Source organism: Bidens hawaiensis, unplaced genomic scaffold (assembly GCF_021521415.1).
Source record: "Bidens hawaiensis isolate Kalapana, Puna unplaced genomic scaffold, B.hawaiensis_p1.1 tig00001575_1, whole genome shotgun sequence".
In the NCBI taxonomy this organism is placed as follows: domain Eukaryota; kingdom Viridiplantae; phylum Streptophyta; class Magnoliopsida; order Asterales; family Asteraceae; genus Bidens; species Bidens hawaiensis.
Window position 1 is genome coordinate 406,101 of NW_027491088.1, and position 23,723 is coordinate 429,823.

At 35.7% G+C, this 23,723-nt stretch overlaps 3 protein-coding genes and 1 pseudogene across 4 annotated transcripts; 2 read left to right on the top strand and 2 right to left on the bottom strand.

Annotated features, from left to right (window-relative positions):
• The first annotated feature begins 382 nt into the window (after positions 1-382).
• LOC143585227 (transcription factor bHLH49-like) lies at positions 383-3,015 on the top strand. The gene is made up of 7 exons (XM_077067060.1): positions 383-612; positions 728-931; positions 1,009-1,143; positions 1,522-1,593; positions 1,696-1,896; positions 2,005-2,107; positions 2,517-3,015. The coding sequence occupies exons 1-7, from the start codon at positions 457-459 to the stop codon at positions 2,552-2,554; spliced, it is 909 nt and encodes a 302-aa protein (XP_076923175.1). The 5' UTR covers positions 383-456; the 3' UTR covers positions 2,555-3,015.
• Positions 3,016-10,038: 7,023 nt separating this feature from the next.
• LOC143585237 (universal stress protein PHOS32-like) lies at positions 10,039-12,577 on the bottom strand. The gene is made up of 5 exons (XM_077067068.1): positions 12,354-12,577; positions 12,149-12,228; positions 10,546-10,664; positions 10,334-10,410; positions 10,039-10,232 (listed from the first exon to the last, which is right to left on the bottom strand). Exons 1-5 carry the CDS (start codon positions 12,538-12,540, stop codon positions 10,210-10,212), a joined length of 486 nt encoding a protein of 161 aa, XP_076923183.1. The 5' UTR covers positions 12,541-12,577; the 3' UTR covers positions 10,039-10,209.
• Positions 12,578-15,623: 3,046 nt separating this feature from the next.
• LOC143585248 (putative pinoresinol-lariciresinol reductase 3) lies at positions 15,624-18,192 on the top strand. The gene is made up of 5 exons (XM_077067074.1): positions 15,624-15,865; positions 15,937-16,071; positions 16,903-17,140; positions 17,638-17,841; positions 17,904-18,192. Exons 1-5 carry the CDS (start codon positions 15,668-15,670, stop codon positions 18,086-18,088), a joined length of 960 nt encoding a protein of 319 aa, XP_076923189.1. The 5' UTR covers positions 15,624-15,667; the 3' UTR covers positions 18,089-18,192.
• A 1,195-nt stretch (positions 18,193-19,387) lies between these two features.
• LOC143585257 (adoMet-dependent rRNA methyltransferase spb1-like) lies at positions 19,388-22,875 on the bottom strand (annotated as a pseudogene). Its single transcript, XR_013144529.1, has 8 exons — positions 22,387-22,875; positions 21,730-21,921; positions 21,354-21,617; positions 21,056-21,251; positions 20,866-20,955; positions 20,653-20,792; positions 20,452-20,578; positions 19,388-20,358 (listed from the first exon to the last, which is right to left on the bottom strand). The product of XR_013144529.1 is annotated as an adoMet-dependent rRNA methyltransferase spb1-like (transcript).
• Between the last annotated feature and the right edge of the window lie 848 nt (positions 22,876-23,723).

The window sequence follows — 23,723 nt, forward strand, 5'->3', positions numbered from 1 at the left end:
TCGATGGGCTTTGGTTTGTTTCTCTCTCATCTATCTATCAATCTTGTTAATTAATTTTTATTTATTTATGTATTCCGGCCACTTGTGTCAGAGTCCGGCAACTTCTATATATACTTATACCAACCCACCCCCACTCCCCCTACTTATCCTTAGTAAGCAAAAAGAGTTAAAAGATATCACTTTGACGTACCAAAAGGTCTTTTTACATCAAATTAGAGAAGCAATCCCATTTTGGGTTGGGTTTTTATAGGACCTTCACTTTGGCATGTGTTTGTACAATCCTACTACTACCTAACAATAACATCCCTTAATATTATTATTATTAACATCACCATGAGTTCCCAGTTACCAAACACCCTACAACAACAACAACAACAACAACAACAATGTTTTTTCAACCAAAATGTTATTAGTGATCATTTGTTCTCAACCCATGTAGTGAAACCCGACCCCGGTATGGACGCGTATTGGGCCGGGCTAGACTCGGGTGCATTTGGTGATCAATTGGGTAATTTTGGTTACATGAATATTCCAAACACGGGTAATTTTGGGAATTCAAATTCTGCTTCGGTTTCGGTTTCGCCTAAGAAGAGAAAGGGTCAAAGTCCACAGGTTTATTTTTTTATTTTATTTTATGCTGTTTTAATGTTAAGTTTCCTAAAAAGGACATAACTATAAGTTTTATTAATGTTTATTAATATTCATGATTGATGTGTGACACTTTCAGGTTGTTACTGATAAGGAAAAGAAAGTAAAAGGGTGTTGTGATGGAGATTCTAAAATCACACATCAAAATAGTAGCAGCAAAGAAGCTTCTAACAACACTTCTTCTAAGGACAAGTCTAAGGTCTCCGAGGTTCAAAAACCGGATTATATTCATGTTCGGGCACGTCGCGGTCAAGCCACTGATAGTCATAGCTTAGCTGAAAGAGTACGTGACACAAATAACTACGGTTAAAATTTAATTATTTGTTTTGCTAAATGATTAATGATTGTGATATTAAACAGGTGAGGAGGGAGAAAATTAGTGAGAGAATGAAGTACCTGCAGGATTTGGTACCTGGCTGTAATAAGATTACAGGGAAAGCTGGAATGCTTGATGAAATAATTAACTATGTTCAATCTCTCCAAAAACAAGTAGAGGTAATTAATACTTCAAGTAATATGTTAATATATTAATATATATTTTTATTGGAAAAAATTACCAAACTAGTCATTTTAAGTTTTTAACCATTCACTTTGACAAAATGTCTATTTTTTTATTAAGAAAACGACTTCAAATGAAAATATGTGCGCCGTGTTGAATATACCGCGCAAAGTGATCCAATTTGCTACGTCAAATGGCACATGCCGCATCGTTTTTAATTGGTAATTTTAAAAAGTCACGGTTATTTTGCTAATTATGTTCGTCAAAATGGTTATTTTGGTGATTTCCGCTTTTTTATGAGTTACCACTTACCACCATGTATAGAACTAATAATTAATATACTGAACATTTGTAAAATTTGGACTCTTCTACAGTTTCTGTCCATGAAGCTTGCTACAATTAATCCAGAACAAGATTTCAACTTCGATAATGTACTCGCGAAAGAGGTGAGAAGATCGATAATTATAGCTGAACAACGAGTTTTATAGGAAATTTTAAGTCATTAGTAATATTAATAATAACGGAATTTATGGTGTTACTGTCATCAGATATTTCAATCCTCAAGTGACTTTCCAGCACTCGGATGTTCGTCGGCTAATTCCGCATATTATCAGTTAAATTCATTGGATCAAATGGTTTCATATTGCGGACTAGACATGGGAATTAACTCAGCAGAAATGGCAATAAGAAGAAGCATTAGTGCTCCAATTTCAGTCCCGGAAACATATATCGATTCATCTAGTTTCAATGTAATTAATTTCTTCCCATTCTTTCAATTTGACTGTAAAAATTAAGTCAAATACATGTACTTTTGCATATGTCAATCAACTGTAACTTTATTTATTTTTTTGTTACAGCAACTTCAGTCAACTGTTAATTGGGATGCTGATTTACAGAATCTGTACAAAATGGGATATGAACAAGAAACATTGATACCATTTCAACCACATCAATTTACAGGTAAAGTGAACTGAACTAAAAATCTTAAAAGTCATGAAAAAATGATACCAATACTAGTCTACTGCTAACAAGATAGTGACCATAGAGAGAGACCCACAAAAGTTGTAATGATTTTATAAAAGAATAAATGGGTCCAAGCTCAATAGCCAATAAAGTTGCACAGTAGGTATCTTTCTTTATCCCTGTCTTCCACCAAGAATGATCAAAACATTTGGTACTTTAAATAACCATAATAAGTTACCCATTTTCATTATTAAAAAAAAAAAAAAAAAAAAAAAAAACACTAACACTATATATTGAGGGTTTTCTTCTGTTGTAATTACGAGATTCGGTTAAAATGTAGTTTGTTACTTTTACATGATAAAGCTATATATAACCTAAAGGAGTATCACTTTTGTATGTTTTTCAGGTTCAAATGAAGGAATCAATATGAAGACAGAGACATGATTATAGGAAGGAAGTTGATTTATGTATCAAGTTAAAATGTTACCGATCCTTATTCTTTATGAATTGTGCAAGTATATATATCGTATATGCAAGTACGGATACTGGCATTGTAGGAGCAATAACTAGAATATAGAATGTATATTACAAAACAAGATTTCCACCTTATGTTGCAGAATATATTATGATATAGATAAGGTTTTTCCATATTGAATACATCAAGATCAAAGTCCAAAGATGGAAACATAGGCAGGGACCAAGAAAATGACACACAATATGAATTAACTTCAACCATGATAATAACTGTGGTCCAATATCACAATTGGCCTACAAATATCAACTTGCAAAAACATAGAAGCAAATCAGCAATTGACCAGTCTCATTATGATAAAAAAAAGCAGCCTATATAATTGAATAAAGGTAGACTTGGTTAGTGAAATTATAAGATAAAACACATTCAATGAATTCAAAATGGGCTTCAAGTGCATTTGCCTAAGACCATGTATAGTCAAAACGCCTCACCCTTGGGCATTTTACGCCATGTGGCATCCATGTCATCAACGGAGAGTTTTGCAAAAAGTGGCGTAGTAGACAAAACGCCATAACTCTCATAAAATAATCACATATATTCCCCTCTTTCTCCCCTCCCTACACACAATTTTATCAAAATTCATCAAAATGTGTGCCATTTAAGCGTTTTGTAGAAAACGCTTTAAGAAAACGCCGGCCAAAAACGGCAGGAGGGGCAGTGTACACCCAGCGTTTTCATCCAAAACGTTGTCATACCGCCATGACTACGGATGGCCTAAGTGGTTATTTTCAACTTATTTAATAACCGGGAATCTAGGATCATAACCCTTAACCGGTCACCTATAAGCTAAAACAACTCATCCAGATGCCACAATTTCAGCCCATGTCCTCATGAATGAAATTCTTCGGGCTGTGTTGCATCTCCAACTTGCCAAGTGAACCGAATCGGCTAAGGGGGTGTTTGGGTGAGCTTATAATTTAGCTTATTTTGTTATTTGTTTTTTGAAAAGCAAAAGCAACTTTTAAAAAGCTCTAATTTGAAGCTTTTGGAGTTGTTTTACTAAACACCTTTTGCATTTCAACAAACAAATAGCAAATAAGCAAGTTTTAGAAGCTCCCAAACACCCCCTAAAGCACAGATGTTGTGAATGGTTTTATTCTGTTAATTACAATTATTACTAGTTAATTATTACGGTTTAGTAGTCTTTAGCCCATGGGGTTTCTTGTTTCTTTCTTATATATTGAGAGTTTCCCCTTCACTGTAATCACAACTTACAAGTATATTATTAGTTTCAGTTTCTTTTACATATTCAAAGACTAAGATGAAAATTTTCATAATATAGTTTTTGTAACATAACTACTAGCCCATTTGACCACTAACGAAAACGATTCGTCTACTATAGTTTTTGCAACTAGCGGACATCTATTATTTAAATATAATAATGAACAAAACAGTGATAGGAGGTAAACTTACCCCACCTAGCCCATTTGACCACTAACGAAAACGATTCGTCTCATCCTGAGCTTGTTTGCCCCACTACTTAATCCGCACATCCTACCTCTACTCTCATCCATAGGGCCAGAGACTACAGGGCACCTAAATGCCTCTAGCCAACAACATGTTGTTAGGTTCGGAGTCACACACAAACACGAATACAATAGTAAAACCGAAAGAATAAACGAAAGAGACACAAGGATTTAAGTGGTTCGGTCACGGTGAATGACCTACGTCCACTGTCGATAACTAGGGTTTTCTTATTATTGAGTAATACCAACTTACAAGTACAGGAGAGAATATATAGACTAGACAATTAGGGTTTAACCCTTTAACTAAACTGGGCCTGATTAGAGCTTTTGGGCTTGGCCAAAACTCAAACAGCTTAATCTCCTAATTCTGTCTATTCGTCTAACCGGACCCGACCCATGATGGATCGGAGACCACAACATAACAATCTCACACTTGGGCTTCGAGACATCTTCTCTAAACCACCACTTGGATGCGTCAAACATTTCAACCTGCTCCCATTTGGAGACGTAAAATGTCTTCACCTGCATTGCCTTGTACATGTAAAATAAAACCCATCTGGTTTTGCACATCCTAGTTACCCTTCGCCTTCTCAACATTATTCCTGAAGGCCTGCTGAAGCTCTGCACAGCTTCAGCTTATCCAGCATCACCGGCTTGGTGAACATATCTGCTGGATTCTTAGCACCTGAGATATTTTTCAAACTGAAAACACCATCACTGATCAAATCTCTGACAAAGTGATATCTCCTCCCGATGTGCTTAGTCTTCGAATGATAGACTGATTCTTCGCAAGTTTCACTGCACTCTCATTGTCATAATATAATAAGAACTCTGCCTGTTTCTTTCCCAACTCTTCAAGAAAAGTTCTCAACCATACTAATTCTTTACTTGCTTCGGCTGCTGCCATATATTCTGCCTCAGTGGTTGATAAAGCAACACTTTTCTGAAGTCTGGACATCCAACATACTGCTGTTCCCCCAACTGTGAAAACATAACCAGTAGTGCTTTTAAACGTCTTCTTACATCCACCCAGATCAGCATCTGAATAACCCCTGAGAATTGTATCATTCCCCTTAAAACATAACCCCAAACTGGAAGTACCCTTTAAGTATCTGAGTAACCATTTCACCGCTTCCCAATGTTCCTTTCCCGGATCCGACATAAAACGACTAACTACCCCGACAGCATGAGCAATGTCTGGCCGTGTACAAACCATGACGTACATGAGACTGCCAACAACAGATGCATACGGAACTTTAGCCATCTCTGTTCTTTCTTCCTCTGTTCTGGGAGACTGTTCTTTGGTAAGTTTGAAATGACTTCCCAGAGGTGTGTTTCTCGGTTTAGTCTTCTCATCATTCATCCTGAATCTTTCTAACACTTTCCCTATGTATTTCTCTTGGGATAGTGTTATGAAGCCATCTTTCTTTCTGGATATACTCATCCCCAAAATCTGTTTGACTGGACCAAGATCTTTCATCTCAAATTCATCAGACAACTGTTTCTTCAACTTGCGAATATCCTTCATATCAGATCCTGCAATTAACATATCATCTACATAAAGAAGTAGAATGATATATGAGCCTTTAAACTTCTTTAAGTAGCAGCAATGGTCGGCCTCGCATTTCTTGTACCCAGTTCTCACCATAAAATCATCAAACTTTAGGTACCATTGCCTAGGTGCCTGCTTCAGACCATACAAGCTTTTCTTCAATTTGCAGACCCATTTTTCTTTCCCGGCAACCTGAAATCCCTCAGGTTGTGCCATATAGATCTCCTCGTCAAGATCACCATGTAAAAATGCTGTCTTAACATCTAATTGCTCTAGATGTAAATTTTCTGCAGCAACAATACTTAAGATCAATCTGATGGTGGTCATCTTCACAACTGAAGAGAATATTTCATTATAATCAATTCCCTTCTTTTGCTGGAAACCCTTGACCACTAAACGAGCTTTGTATCGTTTAGACCCATCATGTTCTTCCTTGACTCTATAGACCCATTTATTCTGTAGAACTCTTTTATCTGGTGGAAACTAGGTTAAAACCCATGTCTGGTTTTTACTCAAAGAGTTCATCTCCTCCTTCATAGCATGCTCCCACTAGAGCGAATCTTTCAACTTAAGTGCTTCATAATAACTCTCTGGCTCACCATTTTCAGTTAAAAGGAGATAATTAACTGAAGGTTTGTAACGTACCGGCTGTTTAGAAACTCTGGTGGACCTCCTAACCCAGTGCTGAGGCGGGTCAGGTTCTTGTGGAGACTGTTCATCCTCAGACTCTGAACTCCCACCAATATCATCATCTTCAAATTCAGGAACTGTGGTTTCTTCAGTTTCTGTCTCGGGTTCGGTAGCTGACTCAACTGTCTTTTTCTGAGCATCAATTTCATATTCAACCTGCTCTTTCTGAATCCTTGATTTTGAAGTGTTTCTATCTTTGTATAACTCAGCCTCATTAAAAGTTGCATGCTTGCTTCTGACTACTTTTCTGCTTTCTAAATCCCAAAGCCTGTAGCCCATTTCGTTTGACCCATATCCAATGAAAACATATTTTTTAGCTTTAGCATCAAGCTTGTCATTTTTCACTAGATCATAAGCGTTACACCCAAAGACTTTCAAATGCTTATAATCTGCAGCTTTACCTTTCCACTCTTCTTCTGGTGTCTTGAAACCCAGCGGTACTGACAATCCCCGGTTAATTAAATAAGCTGCAGTGTTAACTGCATCTGCCCAGAACGTCTTTGGAAGCCCGGCATTAAGTCTCATACTTCTTGCCCTTTCATTTAACGTCCTGTTCATTCGTTCTGCCACTCCATTTTGTTGAGGAGTGCCAGGGACTGTAAAGATCATCCGAATACCGTACTCTTCACAATAATCACGGAATTCTTTGCTAACGTATTCACCACCGTTATCCGACTTCAAGCATTTCACCTTCAAATCAGTTTCCAATTCAACAGCAGTTTTCCATTTCTTAAAAGTATCAAAAACATCAGATTTATTTTTAAGAAAGTAAACCCATACCTTGCGTGTCGAATCATCAATGAAGGTGACATAATAGTGCGATCCTCCCAAAGAATAGACTGAAGTTGGTCCATAGACATCAGAGTGAATAAGCTCCAATTTCTGAGCTTTCGGTTGTTTTCCGGTCTTCACAAAAGATACTTTCTTCTTTTTACCGAAAACACATGGTTCACAAAATTCAGATTCAACCTTCTTCAGTTCTAGAATTTTTCCTCTAGCAACGAGCATTTTCATCCCTTCTTCACTCATGTGGCCGAGTCGTTGGTGCCACAAACTAGACTGACTCGGTCCACTGGTCACTGCATTTACCCCATCAGCTGGAATTTCAACCATGTATAAAGTGCCATTCTTTTTACCTCTGGCGATCACAAGATTCCCTTTCACAACTTTCCATTGACCCCCACCAAACATAACATCATATCCTTGGTCATCTAACTGCCCAACAGAAATTAGCTTTCTTCTAAGGCTAGGAACGACCCGAACATCCTTTAGAGTCCATGAGGTGCCCAATGAAGTTTTTAGTTCAATATCCCCCATCCCCGTGATATCAACAGCATGATTATTAGCCAAACGAACTTTACCAAAATTACCTGTTCGGAGATTCTTCATCTTCTTCGTGCTATAAGTGGCATGAAAAGATGCACCAGAATCCATAATCCATGAATCTGTTGATTCTTCAACACAGCAGATAAGAGTCTCTTCTGAACCTTCTGAATCATCTGAACCGGTGGCCAGATTAACTTCCTTCTTAGATTCTTTCTTTTCTTTTGAAATTGAGGGGTTAGGGCATTGGTTTATTAAATGCCCCATTTCTTTGCAATTCCAACACTCAATGTCTTTTCTGGGCTTTGACTGACTTCTTCTTCTAGACTTTGACCTACCCCTGCCATTACCTTTCTCTCTTCTCCTACCTCTCCCTTCGGTGCTCAATATAGAACTAGATGTCTCACCAGAATTCCTTCTTCTTATGTCCTCCCCTAAAATCAAATCCCGGACTCCTTCAAAAGTAAGCTTAGTATTCCCAGAAGAACTACTAACTGCAGTAACAGTCCCTGACCAACTTTCGGGTAACGAGGATAACAAGAGTAACGCTTGAACTTCATCATCAAACTTGATATCAACAGAAGACAAACGAGAAATAATAGTGTTGAAGTCATTAACATGAGAGGTAACAGATGCCCCTTCCTTCATTCTGGTGTTAACTAGCTGTCTAATCAGAAATACCTTGTTTGATGCAGAAGGCTTTTCATACATATTTGACAAGGCTTTCATAAGACCATACGTGGTAGTTTCATTTACAATATTGAATGCCACATTCTTAGCTAGTGAGAGTCTAATAACAGCTATGGCTTTTCTGTCAAGTACCTTCCACTCATCATCTTTCATACTTTCCGGTTTCCTCTCTTCTAGTGCTTCCATTAAGTCTTTCTGACATAGCAAATCCTCAATTTGCATTTTCCACCATCCAAAATCCTGACCATCAAACTTCTCAATCTTGATATTTCCGTCCTCAGCCATTATCCAAACTGAGTTTTGATTACAGCAAACAACCAAACTACCCAAGGAATAAAAGGACTGGAAACTGATCAGAAAAAACGAACCAGCAGCTGCGGAACCCTAATCAGCGGCGGCGGAACTGTAGCAGCGCGGCGGTACTGTAGCGGCGGCGCGGTACTGTAGCGGCGGCGGTACTGTAGCAGCGGCGGCGGTACTGTAGCAGCGGCGGTGGAACTGTAGCAGCGGAGCAGCGGCGGCGGAACTGTGTGTATAATCGAGAACCAGGCTCTGATACCAATTGTTAGGTTCGGAGTCACACACAAACACGAATACAATAGTAAAACCGAAAGAATAAACGAAAGAGACACAAGGATTTAAGTGGTTCGGTCACGGTGAATGACCTACGTCCACTGTCGATAACTAGGGTTTTCTTATTATTGAGTAATACCAACTTACAAGTACAGGAGAGAATATATAGACTAGACAATTAGGGTTTAACCCTTTAACTAAACTAGGCCTGATTAGAGCTTTTGGGCTTGGCCAAAACTCAAACAGCTTAATCTCCTAATTCTGTCTATTCGTCTAACCGGACCCGACCCATGATGGATCGGAGACCACAACATAACACATGTCAAAACTAAGAGACAGAAACCAGCCAATAAACCACATATGGGTAGGTCTTTTGGGACCGAAAGAGACGTACCGTGCAATAAATAACAAGAAATCTCATTCTCATAGGGGCCACAAGTGTAACCACTCATTCTCCACTCTTACCAATCAACAACTTTCCAAATTAGTTATCCCATAATTATCAGATCATTCTTATGTCAAACCGAGTTACCCTATGTAAAAAACGCAGTTAGCAGCCGTGAGTATAACATTAAAGATGAATATCCTTCTTGTTTATTGTTAATTCCATTACTTTTAAATCAATATAAAGACAAAGGGGACCATGAAAACTGCCTATGAGTTTCGCTACATATTTTGGTTTTAAGGCGTCTAAGAGCCGCAGCTTTCTTTCATTTTCAAGCCATATGTAACAATGACGGGTGAATCCGGCCTCATCTACAACAAGATCTTGTTGATTTTGTTTGCCTCACCCCGATGGCGATATAAAATGCTACCTTTTTTGCATTAGGCCCACTTCAAACAGGCACTGATTTATTCTTTCTTAAAGCCCTTCAGTTTTCCACTTACAGCAAAATACATAAGAAGATTCTCTTGCCAAAATGTGGATATCAGTCAACCTCTTCAGAAAAAAAGATATTTTAGGACCATTTGTCACAAACTATGTCACATTCTCTAGTGCAGACAACCTAATCAGTTATCACTTCCTAATGTTACCCAGTAATAATATAATACAGACATAGAGCAATAACTTATATACAGATTCTTAAATAATAATAATAATAATAATAATAATAATAATAATAATAATAATAATAGCATACATAATACATATAATTAATAATTTAAATACTACACATATAATGTACAAATGGAGTAAAACAATCAATTTCAGCAAGCAATCACCGTCTACTTCTAATCCATACAGACATATATTGCAGAGAAGCAACTCTCTTCATGACTCTTCCCCAGATTCTACTGTTCTCGTATAATACATAAATTTAGAACACATTTATCTATGATTAATTTATAACAGAAAAAAAATAAACAAATAAATAAAGAAGATGCAGATTTCATACCTATTCCAGGAACAATTATGACAGGCGCTGCTTTGCAGTTGTGGAAGCAATACTCACTCACACTTCCTTGCAATACACTAAATACATGAAGCAAAAAAGAAAAAGATATAAGTAGAGTAAGAGAGGGAAAAAGAATGTGTTACGGGTCAACCCGATCCAACATTGACCCGAACCCCTTACAAAACCACCCATTTAGCCACCTCTAAAAATACCTTTTCATTAGGCTTCGGCCTCTTGTACCCATGACAACTGCTATAGGCTTCACTTTTTCTGCTTCCTTGCAGATTGACTTGCCCGCATCTCCTTCCACTATCCGTGTCACTATTTTTACCTGTTTTCAAGTAAAAGTATAAAATATTTATTAACAAAGTCAGAAAATTGCCAACTTAGAATCAAGTACTTTGACGGTGGAACTAATTACTTGGTTAGAGAAATTAAATAACGTACTAACTCAGTTCATATACAACTCAAATAGATACATAGTCTTCATGTAGCAAATTGTCTTATTCCAAAAATCTAAGTAAATTATACATTAGTTAACAACTTCTATTTCTTAGTTACCACTAAACCTTATATCAGGACATGAGACTCTAATGAGTACAAAACACTCTTTGTTAACAAAATAAATAATTAGAACCTGGAAATCAAGAACATATAACGTGACATGGGAGAAATTCCTTATATAGCTACAACAAATTTGTAAACCAAAGTCATCAAGAACATATAACCAGAGGCATGGCATATGTAGAATGGTCATTAGAACTTAGAAGTAGGGATGTCAAAGATGTTCTGGGCAAAATTTGTTAACCAACAACCGGAGATAGAAGCAACGGTGGTGATGATGGCGGTGAGTAGTAGTGAGGTGGAAACGGCAGTGCGCATGTTGGTGGTGATGGTGGAGTGACGACAGCAATGGTCATGTGTGTTTTAACCCATTTGGACCCTTTTTAAAGTTTTATAAAATCACCCGTTTGACAGTTTGCCCCCATCACACCCTCTTCAGACCCTACCAATAGCTTATGCTATGAGTGAAACTATACAGGGTATGTTTGTTTGTTACCCGTTTTAACAGTTGACTAATTTGAGGTGACCCAAATGCTATGAAGAATGGGTCATGATTGCCACCTATAGTGAAAAGTCTTAATCAGAAGCCTTGTGTTCAAAAGAATCTACAGTGAAACAATGTTGCTCTTTAAACCACTAAACCATAGTATATGGTGATTGAGGAAGCAAGCAAAGTGCTGATTTCATTGAAAAGTTTCCTACCGGAGTTGGGCAAACAAAGTAACCGTTTTCTATTATGACAAGTTGACAACTAAAGTGCCACATACTTCAGAACTCCAAGGTTTGCAACATGATGGTTTTCAAGTCCCGAATCGATAAACACCACCAAAGGAAAACACGAACAAGAATTTACTGGATAATTTTCCAATACTATTATAAAAAAATTAAAACTCAAAAACCTTGATTACAACTCTCCTATGAATAGCCCTAGCTTACCAAACATATATTTATAGACTCATCCAAACCTGTTGCACAAAGAAAACTAAAAAAACACTAATTACCCCATAAACTCCGAATCCCACTTATTAGAGTTACACCAACTTGAGAAGCATTAAGTATTCAAGTAACTATACGGCCAACAGCAGCCTCAATGGTCACTAGGCCTTGGCAATACAGCTAGATGAAATCCTAGTGATTATAAATTCTTAATTTGTTATAACATATATCAAGTACTTCTGGTTCACCACAAAAAATCAAATTAAATAGAGAAAAAGCAGAATCATCTTGAGCATAAATAAATAAATAACTGACCTTAGAAAGCTTCAAAGCCTCAGCAGAAAGTTTATCCATGAGCGTCTGTGATGCATCGCAAACAATATTGTTTTTTAAACCTAATTACAACGGAACACGTATAAAAGATATTATTATTATTAATATTATTATCTGAAAAATTATAATAATAATAATAAGAAGGATCAATTGGTGCAGTATATTATTCAGCTTGAAGGGAAGTTACTGGAAACAGAGTGCAGAAGATGAACGGTGTCACCGGGACGGCAGAAGTGGGTGAGGGCCCAGTCGAAGGCGTGTTTGGATTTGGGGCCGTGATCGACGGCGATCAGGATTTCACGGCCGTCCGTGGAGTCCTTCTGAGTCCAGCTGTATTCCTCTTCTTCGTTCAAAGTTTGCATTCGGAAACTCATTCTGTTGGTTTGGTTGGATCTGAAGAGAAAGCGTGTTGGGTGGGTTTAGTTATATTATATGACAACACAACACCCACATTGACTAACAGTAACTAGTTTATTCATTAAGTTTGACCCATGGTGACACCCCTAATCTTTATTTAAGATTGATAGTTTGATATAGAATATTAGTTTTTATTCCCGTATTACGGGGGTTGTTTTATATTATTTGTTTCTAATATTATTTATTTTTTGAATTTTTGTTTTTTTATTGTATGAAAGTTAATAATATACTTATGGATTGATGATAAATTGTTTCACAAATAAATGAGATGTAATAAACCAGTTTAAAAGCTATATGGGTTTGATGAGACCCAAGACCCGTTTATTTTTTTACTATAAAATTGGTTTTTTAATTATAAATAATATATATCTTTTATTAAATAAATAATATATTAATTTTTAGTATATCCCTACTTTATAAGATTTTTATATCAAATATTTGGTAAGATTAGTTTTTAATTTAATGAGATGTTATAACCCGTTTAAGAAATATATGGGTTTGATTAAACCCATACCCGTGAATTCGGATCAAATGCATGAGAAGCCGCCATTTAAAAATCCAGGAAATCTGGTGACTCTAAAAAAAGGGGGAGCGACCACATCGCGACACGTAGGATTTTTATGTTTTCGTTTATATATATTACTAGTTTTTATCCACCGTATTATGGAGGTTGTTTTATATTACTTGTTCTAATATTTATTTATTTTTAGAATTTATATTTTTTTTATTGTATGAAAGTTAATAATATACTTATGGTTTGATGATAAATTGTTTCACAAATAAATGAGATGTTATAACCCGGTTTAAAAGATATATGGTTTTGATGAGACCCTAGACCTGTTTATTTTTTTTTTGCTATAAAATTGGTTTTTTAATTAGAAATAATATTTATGAAAGTTAATAATATACTTATGGTTTGATGAGACACAAGACCCGTTTATTTTTTTTTATAATCAAATTGGTTTTTCAATTTAAATAATATATATCTTTTTTAAAATAAATAAGATATTAATTTTTATTATATCCTATTTTATATGATTTTTACATCAATAATTTGTTAAGAATAATTTTTAATTTAATGAGATGTTATAACCCGTTTAAGGAAAATCTGGGTTTTGTAAGACCCATACCCATGAATTCGGGTCAAATGCATGAGAAGCCTCCATTTAAAAATCAAGCAAATCTGGTAACTCCAAAAAAAGGGGGAGCGACCACATCGCGACACGTAGGATTTTTATGTCTTCGCTTATATATCTTATAGATAGATAATTTAAGGATCATGGATTCTCTAACACTAGACCACGTCGAGTCAATTTCGTTCTTATCTGTTTGTAGTTGTCTAAAAGGAAGGTTAATGTCAAGGGAACGTTTTTGACTTTTGTGTCATTTATCTTTGACATACAAAGACTACATCTTTTTAGAATTGAGTTTATAGATAACTCTTTAAAAAAGGTGTTCGGTAATAACAAAAGTTATTTTTATTTTAACAAGATTAAAAAGTTGTTTTCTAAAACACATAAATCAAGGTTTTTAAAATCCAGCATCGTCGGATTTTTTGTATGTTTAGAAAGCAATTGAGAATATTTGAGGGTCAAGATTTCAAGTATATGTAGTTATATTTTAAAAAAATTAAAACGTTAATTATATTAAAATCAAAAATAAATTCACGTTAGCACTCCACATGAACATCAATATATATATATATTTAATTGAAATAAAAACAAACACAATAAAAAGAAAAACAAGTTAAAACATATAACTTAAAAGTCGAATTACTTATTTGGAACACTTATTAAACGTAATAAACTAATTAAAACATTTTTAAAACTTAGTTATTATTATATAAAAGATAATATCTTTTTTTAATGACCAACAAAAATTATATTAATGTAATATATAAAATTATATAAATCATTCGGTGTCTTTGGAAGACCCGGAATGACGTGCTTTTTAATGGGAATCGGCTCATTTAGGTATTATGGTGGGAAATATAAAAGCTTTGGGCTTTTTATGGGTGTAGAATAGATCAAAAATAGCGTGGGAGAATTGGAGGTCTTTTAACTTGTAAGGAGGTGTTTTTGTGGTGTTTTTTCTTCATTTGGGAGGTAGACTGTAGCTAGCCCAGTTAGTTTCCTGCTATAAAGTTTGTTAGTTTAATAAAAAAATTTTGTTGGTCGCTAAGAAAAAAAAACAAGAAAACAATTTAGGGGGTGTTTGGCCTAGCTTTTTTAACAAAGCTTATAGCTTTTTAGCTTTTTTTTTTACAAAATAAGCTTAGTTTAGTGTTTGGTTTAGCTTTTTAAGCTTTTGCTTATGAGCTTATATAAGCTCATTTAGAGAAGCTTATGTGAAGATGGTTTTTTAGCTTATTTGAAGAAACTTATTTGTTTAAGGTTGTATGTTACTCATTTGCACTCAAATGGTGATGGATTAGTAATTATTGAAGCAACAAATTAAAGAATGGTAAATTTAACAACTTATTAAGACAAATTATCAACTTGTAGAATATAAGCTAATCCAAACACTTAAAAATAGCTTATCAAATCATAAAAAATAAGCTATAAGCTAGTTTAAAGTATAAGTATAAGCCAAAATAAAAAAGCTAGGCCAAACACCCCCTTAGCTTTATGTTAGTTTTTAATAGTATTTAGACGTACCGAGATATTTTTATCCGGATTACTTTATCAATCTCTAACACTGTGTTCCCGAGTTTCATTTAAGGAGGGAAAAGAAAGGGTGGAGAATTGACAGAGAAAAGAAAAAGAGGGGGAGGAAAATAATCACTTCATTTCATGATCCCAAGTTTAATGAAAAATAGAAGAAAAATAAAGAAAATGTAGGAGTTAATAGGTAGTTAATGTTATACGTAAACATTTTCTCACCTAATCTCTCCAATTTAAAAGAATGTGTATTAACTTAAGTTTTCTAGCCTTTTTGTCTCCCCCTCTCTGAAAAATAAACATGATTCATTTCCATTTTCAGCTCATTTCCTTCCACTCCCCTCGTTAAATGACACTCGGAACACAGCTTAAGCAACTATAATTACACACCACCTCAGCTCGCCGCCGAAGACGTCCGTCAGAAATGGCAGACTCACCAAAGCCAAATAACACAAAATCCAGCATATTAATAATCGGCGTAACCGGCAGGTTAGGTTTCGAACTCGCCAAAGCTAGTCTCGAAGCATCTCATCCTACATTTTGCCTCGTCAGATCCTCCACCTTCTCCGACGCCGCCAAGTCCCGGAAGCTTCAAATTCTGACCGATTCCGGTGCAATTGTTGTCCACCATCACCGTCAGTCATTGCTGTTTGGTGTTTGAATGTGAAATTGTGATAATAATTTGATTTGTAGGGTTCGTTGCATGATGAAGGGAGTCTTGTTGAGGCGTTGAAGCAGGTGAAGGTTGTGATATGCGCTGTGAATTCGAGACAAATACTTGATCAGAAGCCTCTAGTTTCGGCTATTAAGAAAGCTGGATGCATTCAGGTCTTATTATATTTTCAGTTATATTGTTTATGTTGTGCATTCATGTGTTCAGTATGCTTTAACCATTTTTCTGAGGCTATGCGTAGAGGGGCTACAAAATAGGGCGTTTTGTGATATGTAGTGCCCAGTCAGCAAAGCAAAGAGTGAGATTTTGTTTTAGGGGTGTTAAAACCAAAACACAAACCGGCGACAAATAATACCCCCCCCCCCCCAACATCACCGGGGTGGGAGGGGGGAGTGTTCATCAGTTTTGTAGCCCCCGTCGCCCACAAAAGTCGGCCCAGTACGCATGCCCTAAAAAGGGCAAATAATAATAAAATAACAACCTACTTTCTGATTTCTTACATTGTTTAAGTTTGGAGAATAAAAGTTTTCATTTTTCAAAGATGTATTAAGGATATACTTAAATCAACTAATTTATATCCATATTCACTATAGTGACTTGTGTAAAATGCATCAACCTGAACCCAAATAAACTTACAATTGTGTAACATGAACACGACATGTAAACATGCTTACATGTTGTAATCAAGATGTAAACGGGTCATATACGGGTTGGTGATTTGACCTTATAGAGGTTTTTTTTTATTCTAATTTTAAGCAGGTTGACAGATCAACCATATTAAGTTATTGTTTTTATTCCATATTTAATCAGGTTGACAAGTCGACTTTCTTCAATTAAAAAGGTCAACCTAAACGTGACCTTTTTATTAAACATGCTAGACATGATAACCCAAAACATTGTTACTTTGTTTCGTGTTTGAATTATGTTGGGAACTGTCACACCTAATGATAGCCACTTGTTACTAACAGTTTATATTATTGTTGTAGAGATTTATTCCTTCAGAATTTGGATTAGATCCGGATAAAACTCATATATCCGAAATGGATCAAGGGTTTTATTCAAGGAAATCTGAAATTAGACGACTTGTAGATGCCGATGGCATTCCTCACACATACGTTTCTTGCAACTTTTTCATGAGTTATTTGATTCCTTCTTTAGTTCAACCGGGCCTCAAGTCCCCTCCAAGGGATAAAGTCACCATATTTGGAGATGGAAATGTCAAAGGTATGTCTTTTGGTCTCATTTTTTCTTGCAAATTAGAGGTGGCAATTCCAGTAAATTAACTTATAAACGGTAGCTAAAAAGGAAACTCGTCAAATGAGTTGAAGGGGTCAAATCAAATCGCAAGTCACTCAAAATTGTTTCTTTTGCCACATGCATGTTAACTTGCTTACAGTTTTTTGGTCAGATAAAATGTATAAGTTACTGGGGTAACTATACACAATAGTAACCAAGTTTCCCAAATGTTCCACTAAAGTCACTTTTTGTTCCTCTAAAGTTACTCAATTTTCATTTGATGTTGCAATATTGTGAAATTATTTTATAAATGTTTACATTTTTCAAATTGAGGCAATGAAACACATATGAATCTTGTAGTTTAGCCTTGTAGTTTGTCACTTGTAGAGTATTTTTAGTGAATGTAGAAACAACACCTAGTTGAAAAGTTGTGGTTTATCATTGTTATATTTCATGAATTAAGCATATAAAAGAATCACCAAAAGGTATTTTCATAAAGGAAAGAGACGTTGCTGCATTCACAATTAGTACAGTGGATGACCCGCACACTCTTAATAAGGTTTTATATTTAAGACCACCAGGAAACGTATACTCCATGAACGAATTAGTTGAGATATGGGAACAGAAGATCGGGAAGAAGCTTGAGAAGATTTATGTTTCTGAAGAGGAACTTCTTACGAGGATTAAAGGTAATGTGATTCAAAAGAAGTTTATGTATGTTTTATGGGATTTTAAAGATTGTATGTAACAGAAAGTGTGGTGTTTTTGGAAACGCCATATCCGGGGAATATGGAAATGGTTTTCATATATGCGGCGTTTGTGAAAGGGTTTCAGACATGTTTTGAAGTGGAGGCAGCTGGTGGTGTTGAAGGGTCAGTGTTGTATCCAGAGTTGAGATATACTACTATAACCACCTATTTAGACACCCTATTATGATTATGATTATGTTAATTTTAAGTGTCAGGTGGATTCTTAATATTAAAACAATGGGTCATGAGCTTGAATAATGAATACCATAGTTGTAAAACCCATCATTTGTTTGTTTATTCATGAATATTGTTATCATTAGTGCTAATGTTGGCACGCAATTATAAATGCAAATTTTCTATGAGGATAAAAGATAAGAATATGAAATGAGAATCTTATTTATAAGAGCATTTACAATAGCATGTTTTTGAAGAGTTTTTTTTTTCTCTGTCATTGATTTTTATTTATTGTGGGAGCCATTTTTAGTGCTTATTTTTCAAAGATGTTCTTGAACAAAAACTAAAAAAAAAGACCGATGTGTGCATATGGTGGGGGGTGTTTTTAGGATTTCTTATTAGGTGAGTTTTGGATGGTTTTAAAGTATGGTATTTTGATGATGTGACAGTCGACTAGAATTTTTTTTTTTGAAATTTTTGTGGCTCCTTATTGTTGATGTTCTAAGTGATTGTTCACGATCTATCGTTCTAATCTCCTAGGCTTAATGCTATACAAAAACGACAAAACATTGATAAATCCATACACATGCTTTAAAACGTCTTTGTCATGATCTCCAAACATTTTGTATCAGTGAAAGATACATATAAAATATTAGAAATAAAATATAATATTTTGACATTCATATTCAAATTAACACGACAGAGGCAAATTTGAAGTGACATGCACCGGTTGACCACGGTCTCGTGTGACTTCGCATTTTGCAGCAATATTTATCACTTCACAAATTCTTGTTGTAACGAATTTTTAAAAATACGTCATCCCAATAGAAAAAATGTTGTGTTCATAGGGAAAGTTGTAGTTTGGAAAGAGACATGATGATCCCTACCCTCTTTTTGCAAAGAAATGTAAAATACTTTTATTAATATTCATTCGAATCACTATTCGTCAGAAACTTAGTTGATTGTTTTAACTTACACCAGAATTATCAAGTATATACAAAGAGAAATTATGCATCATAAGTTGAAAAGATCAATATCATGTTATTATAATGTATCATCACAAATATAAAGAAACTAACTTCCATTTGTTAGATTTTAAATTGTTAAAAAAAAAGAAACGAAAACCTATCTCGATATCCATCAAACAAAATTATCTCACAACCAAAATTTCAAATAAAAAATCATCTCCATGACTCAAAACCAAAACCATACCTTCATCTTGCTGCAGCTTCACTTTCTTCCTGTTTTACCCTTTTGCAGGCGGTTCTTTTAGCGACGCTTTCTTCCCATTTTATACCGTAACCGGGCTGGATCACTTTCTTCCCATCTTACCCTTAGCCGAACCGAATCCTTTCCCTTTTCCTCCCTTCATGTTCCCTTTTTCCTTATCCTTCTTTATCCCGTGTTTTCTTGCATCCTTTTTCATTCTCCTATCAACCAATACTTTCCCCTTAACTGGCTTCACCTGCACCCCTTTCTTTGCAACTACCAACTCTTTCTTCGGTCTTTGTGGTGTCGCCTTCTTATAAAGCGTATAAATCATCTTCATCTTAGACCGATCATTTATATCCTCTTGATCAGCAATACTATTTGCCTTCTTTCTAACCTTCTCCATTTTCCTCATTGCAACCCGCTTCTTCCTGGCCTTCGCTTGGGCCGCCTTCTTAGCAGGCCGGGCATTTATCTCTTTAAACAGAGCCTTCATTGCATTAACCTCTTCTTTCGTTATGGGCTTATCAGTTGCATATGTTTCTTCTCTTCTTCTATAAACCATTTTGGTAACACTTCATCATCATGAAACATGCACTTATTGTAGGCATCATCCAGCATTTGTTCCCTTGGTTTTTTTCCTAACATTTTCTTAGCACAAGCCAGGATTTCAGCTTTTGTTTCCACAGCATTATCATCTGACGATGATGAATCATCACTTGAGTCGGTTTCTGGGGCAGAGACCACCTCAAAATCTTCAGCAGCAGCAGGCTGAGCGGATTGAGGTTTTTTAGGTTTGTGCTTTGAAGTCGGATTTTTCGGGATCATGATTAGGTTATCGGGTTTTTTATCCACTTGTATTTTGTCTTTATCGTCTTCACTTTCATCCATTTTTGAAGTTTCGTGTTCATCATTGTCATCAAATACGTCTTGACTAAACCATAGTGAAGTAATTTGTGCCTCAGTTCGCTCTTCATCATCAAGCGGTATCATTAAGGGATTGGATTCTTTATCATGATTATCATAGTCAGAATCTTCATCTGGATGGATATCATCATCAGCAACATCATAGCCCTATATGACAGAAGTAGATTATAAATTTATCATAAAACAATAAAACATCCTAAATTGTTTTAACATAATAACTATGTTAAAACCGTAACAAACCTCAAGAAGTTCACCATATTCAGATTGTTTTTGTTTCATTCGCTTTCTCTGCTTTGTACTACCTTCTTTCTTGGCTACATATTGTTCATAAGCTTCTTCCATTAACTGTTCCATTTTCTCATCATACCTGAAACCAATATGTTTAATATAAATTATTAATACATTTTTATCTATAAAATATATAGAAAAAAACACACTCGCCTCCAACGTTCTTCCTCAGAGTCCATGTCACTATCATCATCTTCAGATTCCATTTGACCTCCGTCATTATCACTGTCCGTTACTTCATCATTTGCACCATCATCTTCAGTGTTGTCAACAACTTCCAGATCTTTCTTGCCCTGAATTATTATTAACAAAGCAAACTTTATAAAACTGCATATGAAAAAGAAAGGTTATGAATGTCAATTTGACCTTGATAGATGATAGAGAGAATAATTCAATATCCATATATCCATCATCCATTACATCACTCTGCATCCCAGTTGCTTTCCTTGCTTTATCCTAAAATTTCCAATTAACAAGAAACAAGAAACCTTAATAAATAATCTTTACATTTTAAAGACCTAGAATCAAGATTTGGAGTAATCCAATTATATCAAACCTTAGCTCGTCTTTTTGCAAGTATCTTTTTTGCCTGTTTTTTCTTCCTAAGCATAGCATTTGTCAATTCCTCCATTTCTTTTAATCCATCTTCTTCTTCATCATTATTATCATCAACCTTACTCTCCGGTTCAACATCTTCAGATTTAAAAGTTACCTTCTCTGGAGACGATGCCTTTCTGAGATTAATCCGCCACCTAATACAACAAACGAAAAAATTAACTTTCAAGATCATGAGGCGTGTTTTTTTGTGTGAGCGTATATAATAATAAAGAAAAAGAAAACGGGGCGTTTCTTACTTCAACAGATGCTTAAAATCTTGCTTCCCTAAAACACGCAAGTCATCACATAATGCTTACCTCCTCAGTAGTCAACTCGTGATCTTTGATACGCTGACATGTGTCATCTTTAAAGTTTATAGATGTAACAGTGCCAAGAACATCAAGAGGCGCACTTGACCAAATAAAGTCAGTAGCCGAACATGTTTTCCTCAAAGTTGTGTCGCCATCTTCATACCCGCCGCGATGCCTCTTCTGCATTGTCCCTCTAAGTACATCAATCACCTGAATTGCCCAATTCACACAATTCAGAGATCACATACAAAACTAGTTCTATAACAAAGTCCCTCTATATATGATAATACACAAACTGTAGAAACAATATAAATTAAATTACCTTTGGAGGTTCTTTGCCTTCTTGGAACAGGTGTTTAACATCAAAAAGACGAGGATCAATCTTAGCAGGGGCTTTATACTTCAAACAAACAATAAAAATCTCAGCAGAAGTCGACCGACTAGCAGCCGGTTTATCCACCTCAACTTTCTCAAACAACTGCCAACAAATCCAAAGTTAACCCCTTAACCAATTCTATCGCAATATATGTGGTAGTATATACTACATATATGTATATGTAATATATATTGCATATATATATGTTACGTATACTACTACACATATATAATAAACTACATATATATGTAGGGGAAAGTTAACGTACAAATGAAATTAACATGCTAAACGTGATAATCAAGTAGAGTAATTATGTAATTACGTCATAGAGTAATTCTATAATTACTCTATGTTACTCTATGACGTAATTACATAATTACTCTACTTGATTCTCACGTTTAGCACGTTAATTTCATTTGTATTTGATCCAAACCCTCTATATGTAACATATACTACCGCATATGCTGGATAGATGTAGTATATATATTTCATTATATTGCATATATAAAGTACGGAATCCTCTAGTTCTGTCACTAAGAATGTGTTCTCTCGTGATCCAGTCCTAACGTAAATAATAATGATCATAAATAAGTAAATTAGAGCATATGCTTATACTTTAGTAACAAATACGCCTTTCGGCGCCAACAACTCTGACGCAAGCTTAACCGAATCTATAACCAAGGCGTTCTGGCTCGTAGCCTCCTGCGCCCAGGCGCCACCGAGATTGGGAGAACCGTCATGAAGCACCACATCAAAAGCCTTAACTCCATATTCAGACATTAATCTCTTGACAGTGGATTTACATTTAGGCGTTGTAATATCTTCCTGAATGGCAATGGCGCCGTGTATTGGGCGGATAGGGTGAAGGTCAACGCCGATGACGAGGCTTCCGGCTGGTACGTGTTTAACGGCGGCTTGCATCCAGCCGCCGGGAGCGGCGCAGAGGTCGAGGACGGCGTGGGAGGAGACGAGGAAGGAGAATTTGGAGTTGAGCTGGATGAGCTTCCATGCGGCGCGAGAGCGGTAGCCGACGTCTTTGGCTAAGTTGTAGTATTCGTCTAAACGATGCGTTCCTTTGGCTTTTCTACCCATTGTTTGTTACTGCTGTGATTAGGGTTTATGGGAGGTTTGTGTTTATGCTTTTATAGTTTGGGGTTGCTTATTTTAGGGACTTGTTGAAATGGAATAAGGTGTTTTGGTTTGCTTTTAGTGTCATAAGTTAATAAGTTATATTTTTTTTTAACTTATTAACTTATAACCCAATTTCTTATTGACTCCTTTTATATTTCATAGAAACATCCAAACGATTTACAATGAAGTGGCAGGTAAGACGGCAACAAGCTGCGCCGCAACCCCTTTTGGATAGCAAACCCAATCCGACTAAAAACAAGCTGTAACTTATTGAAAAATTATAATGAAAACACCTCTAGAAACGACGGCTTTATGCGCGGGACTCTCGGTTCTTTCTATGTTACCCCAAAATTACAAGCACACGCCTCGCACTCTTTTGTTTATTTTTTTTCTTTGATTTCTTTGTTTAAAGATCAAGTGGGACCATTACACATCATAAGGCTCAGGGCCGGCTCCGAGAAGATGGAAATTTTTTTGAGCTTTTAAGTTTTGTTGGGTTTAAACAATTTAATTTTAAATGGGATTACTTGATTATGATTTGAGTTGTGTAAAAAAACTTTTCTATAAAAATAAACTTAAGAATGTCTCAGATAAGACTAGAACACACAACGTTTTGGTTAGATGTTATCTCTCTTTTAACACTAGACAAGTTAGTGGTTAGTAAATGTGATTATACATATCTTTTTTCATAAACATACATATAATTTTTATTTTTTTTAAATTCGGGCCTGTGGCCGTCGACCACCTTGCCATACACTAAGGCCGACCCTGATAAGGCTATATGGTATGGTTCATTTCTCTCTTCCGCC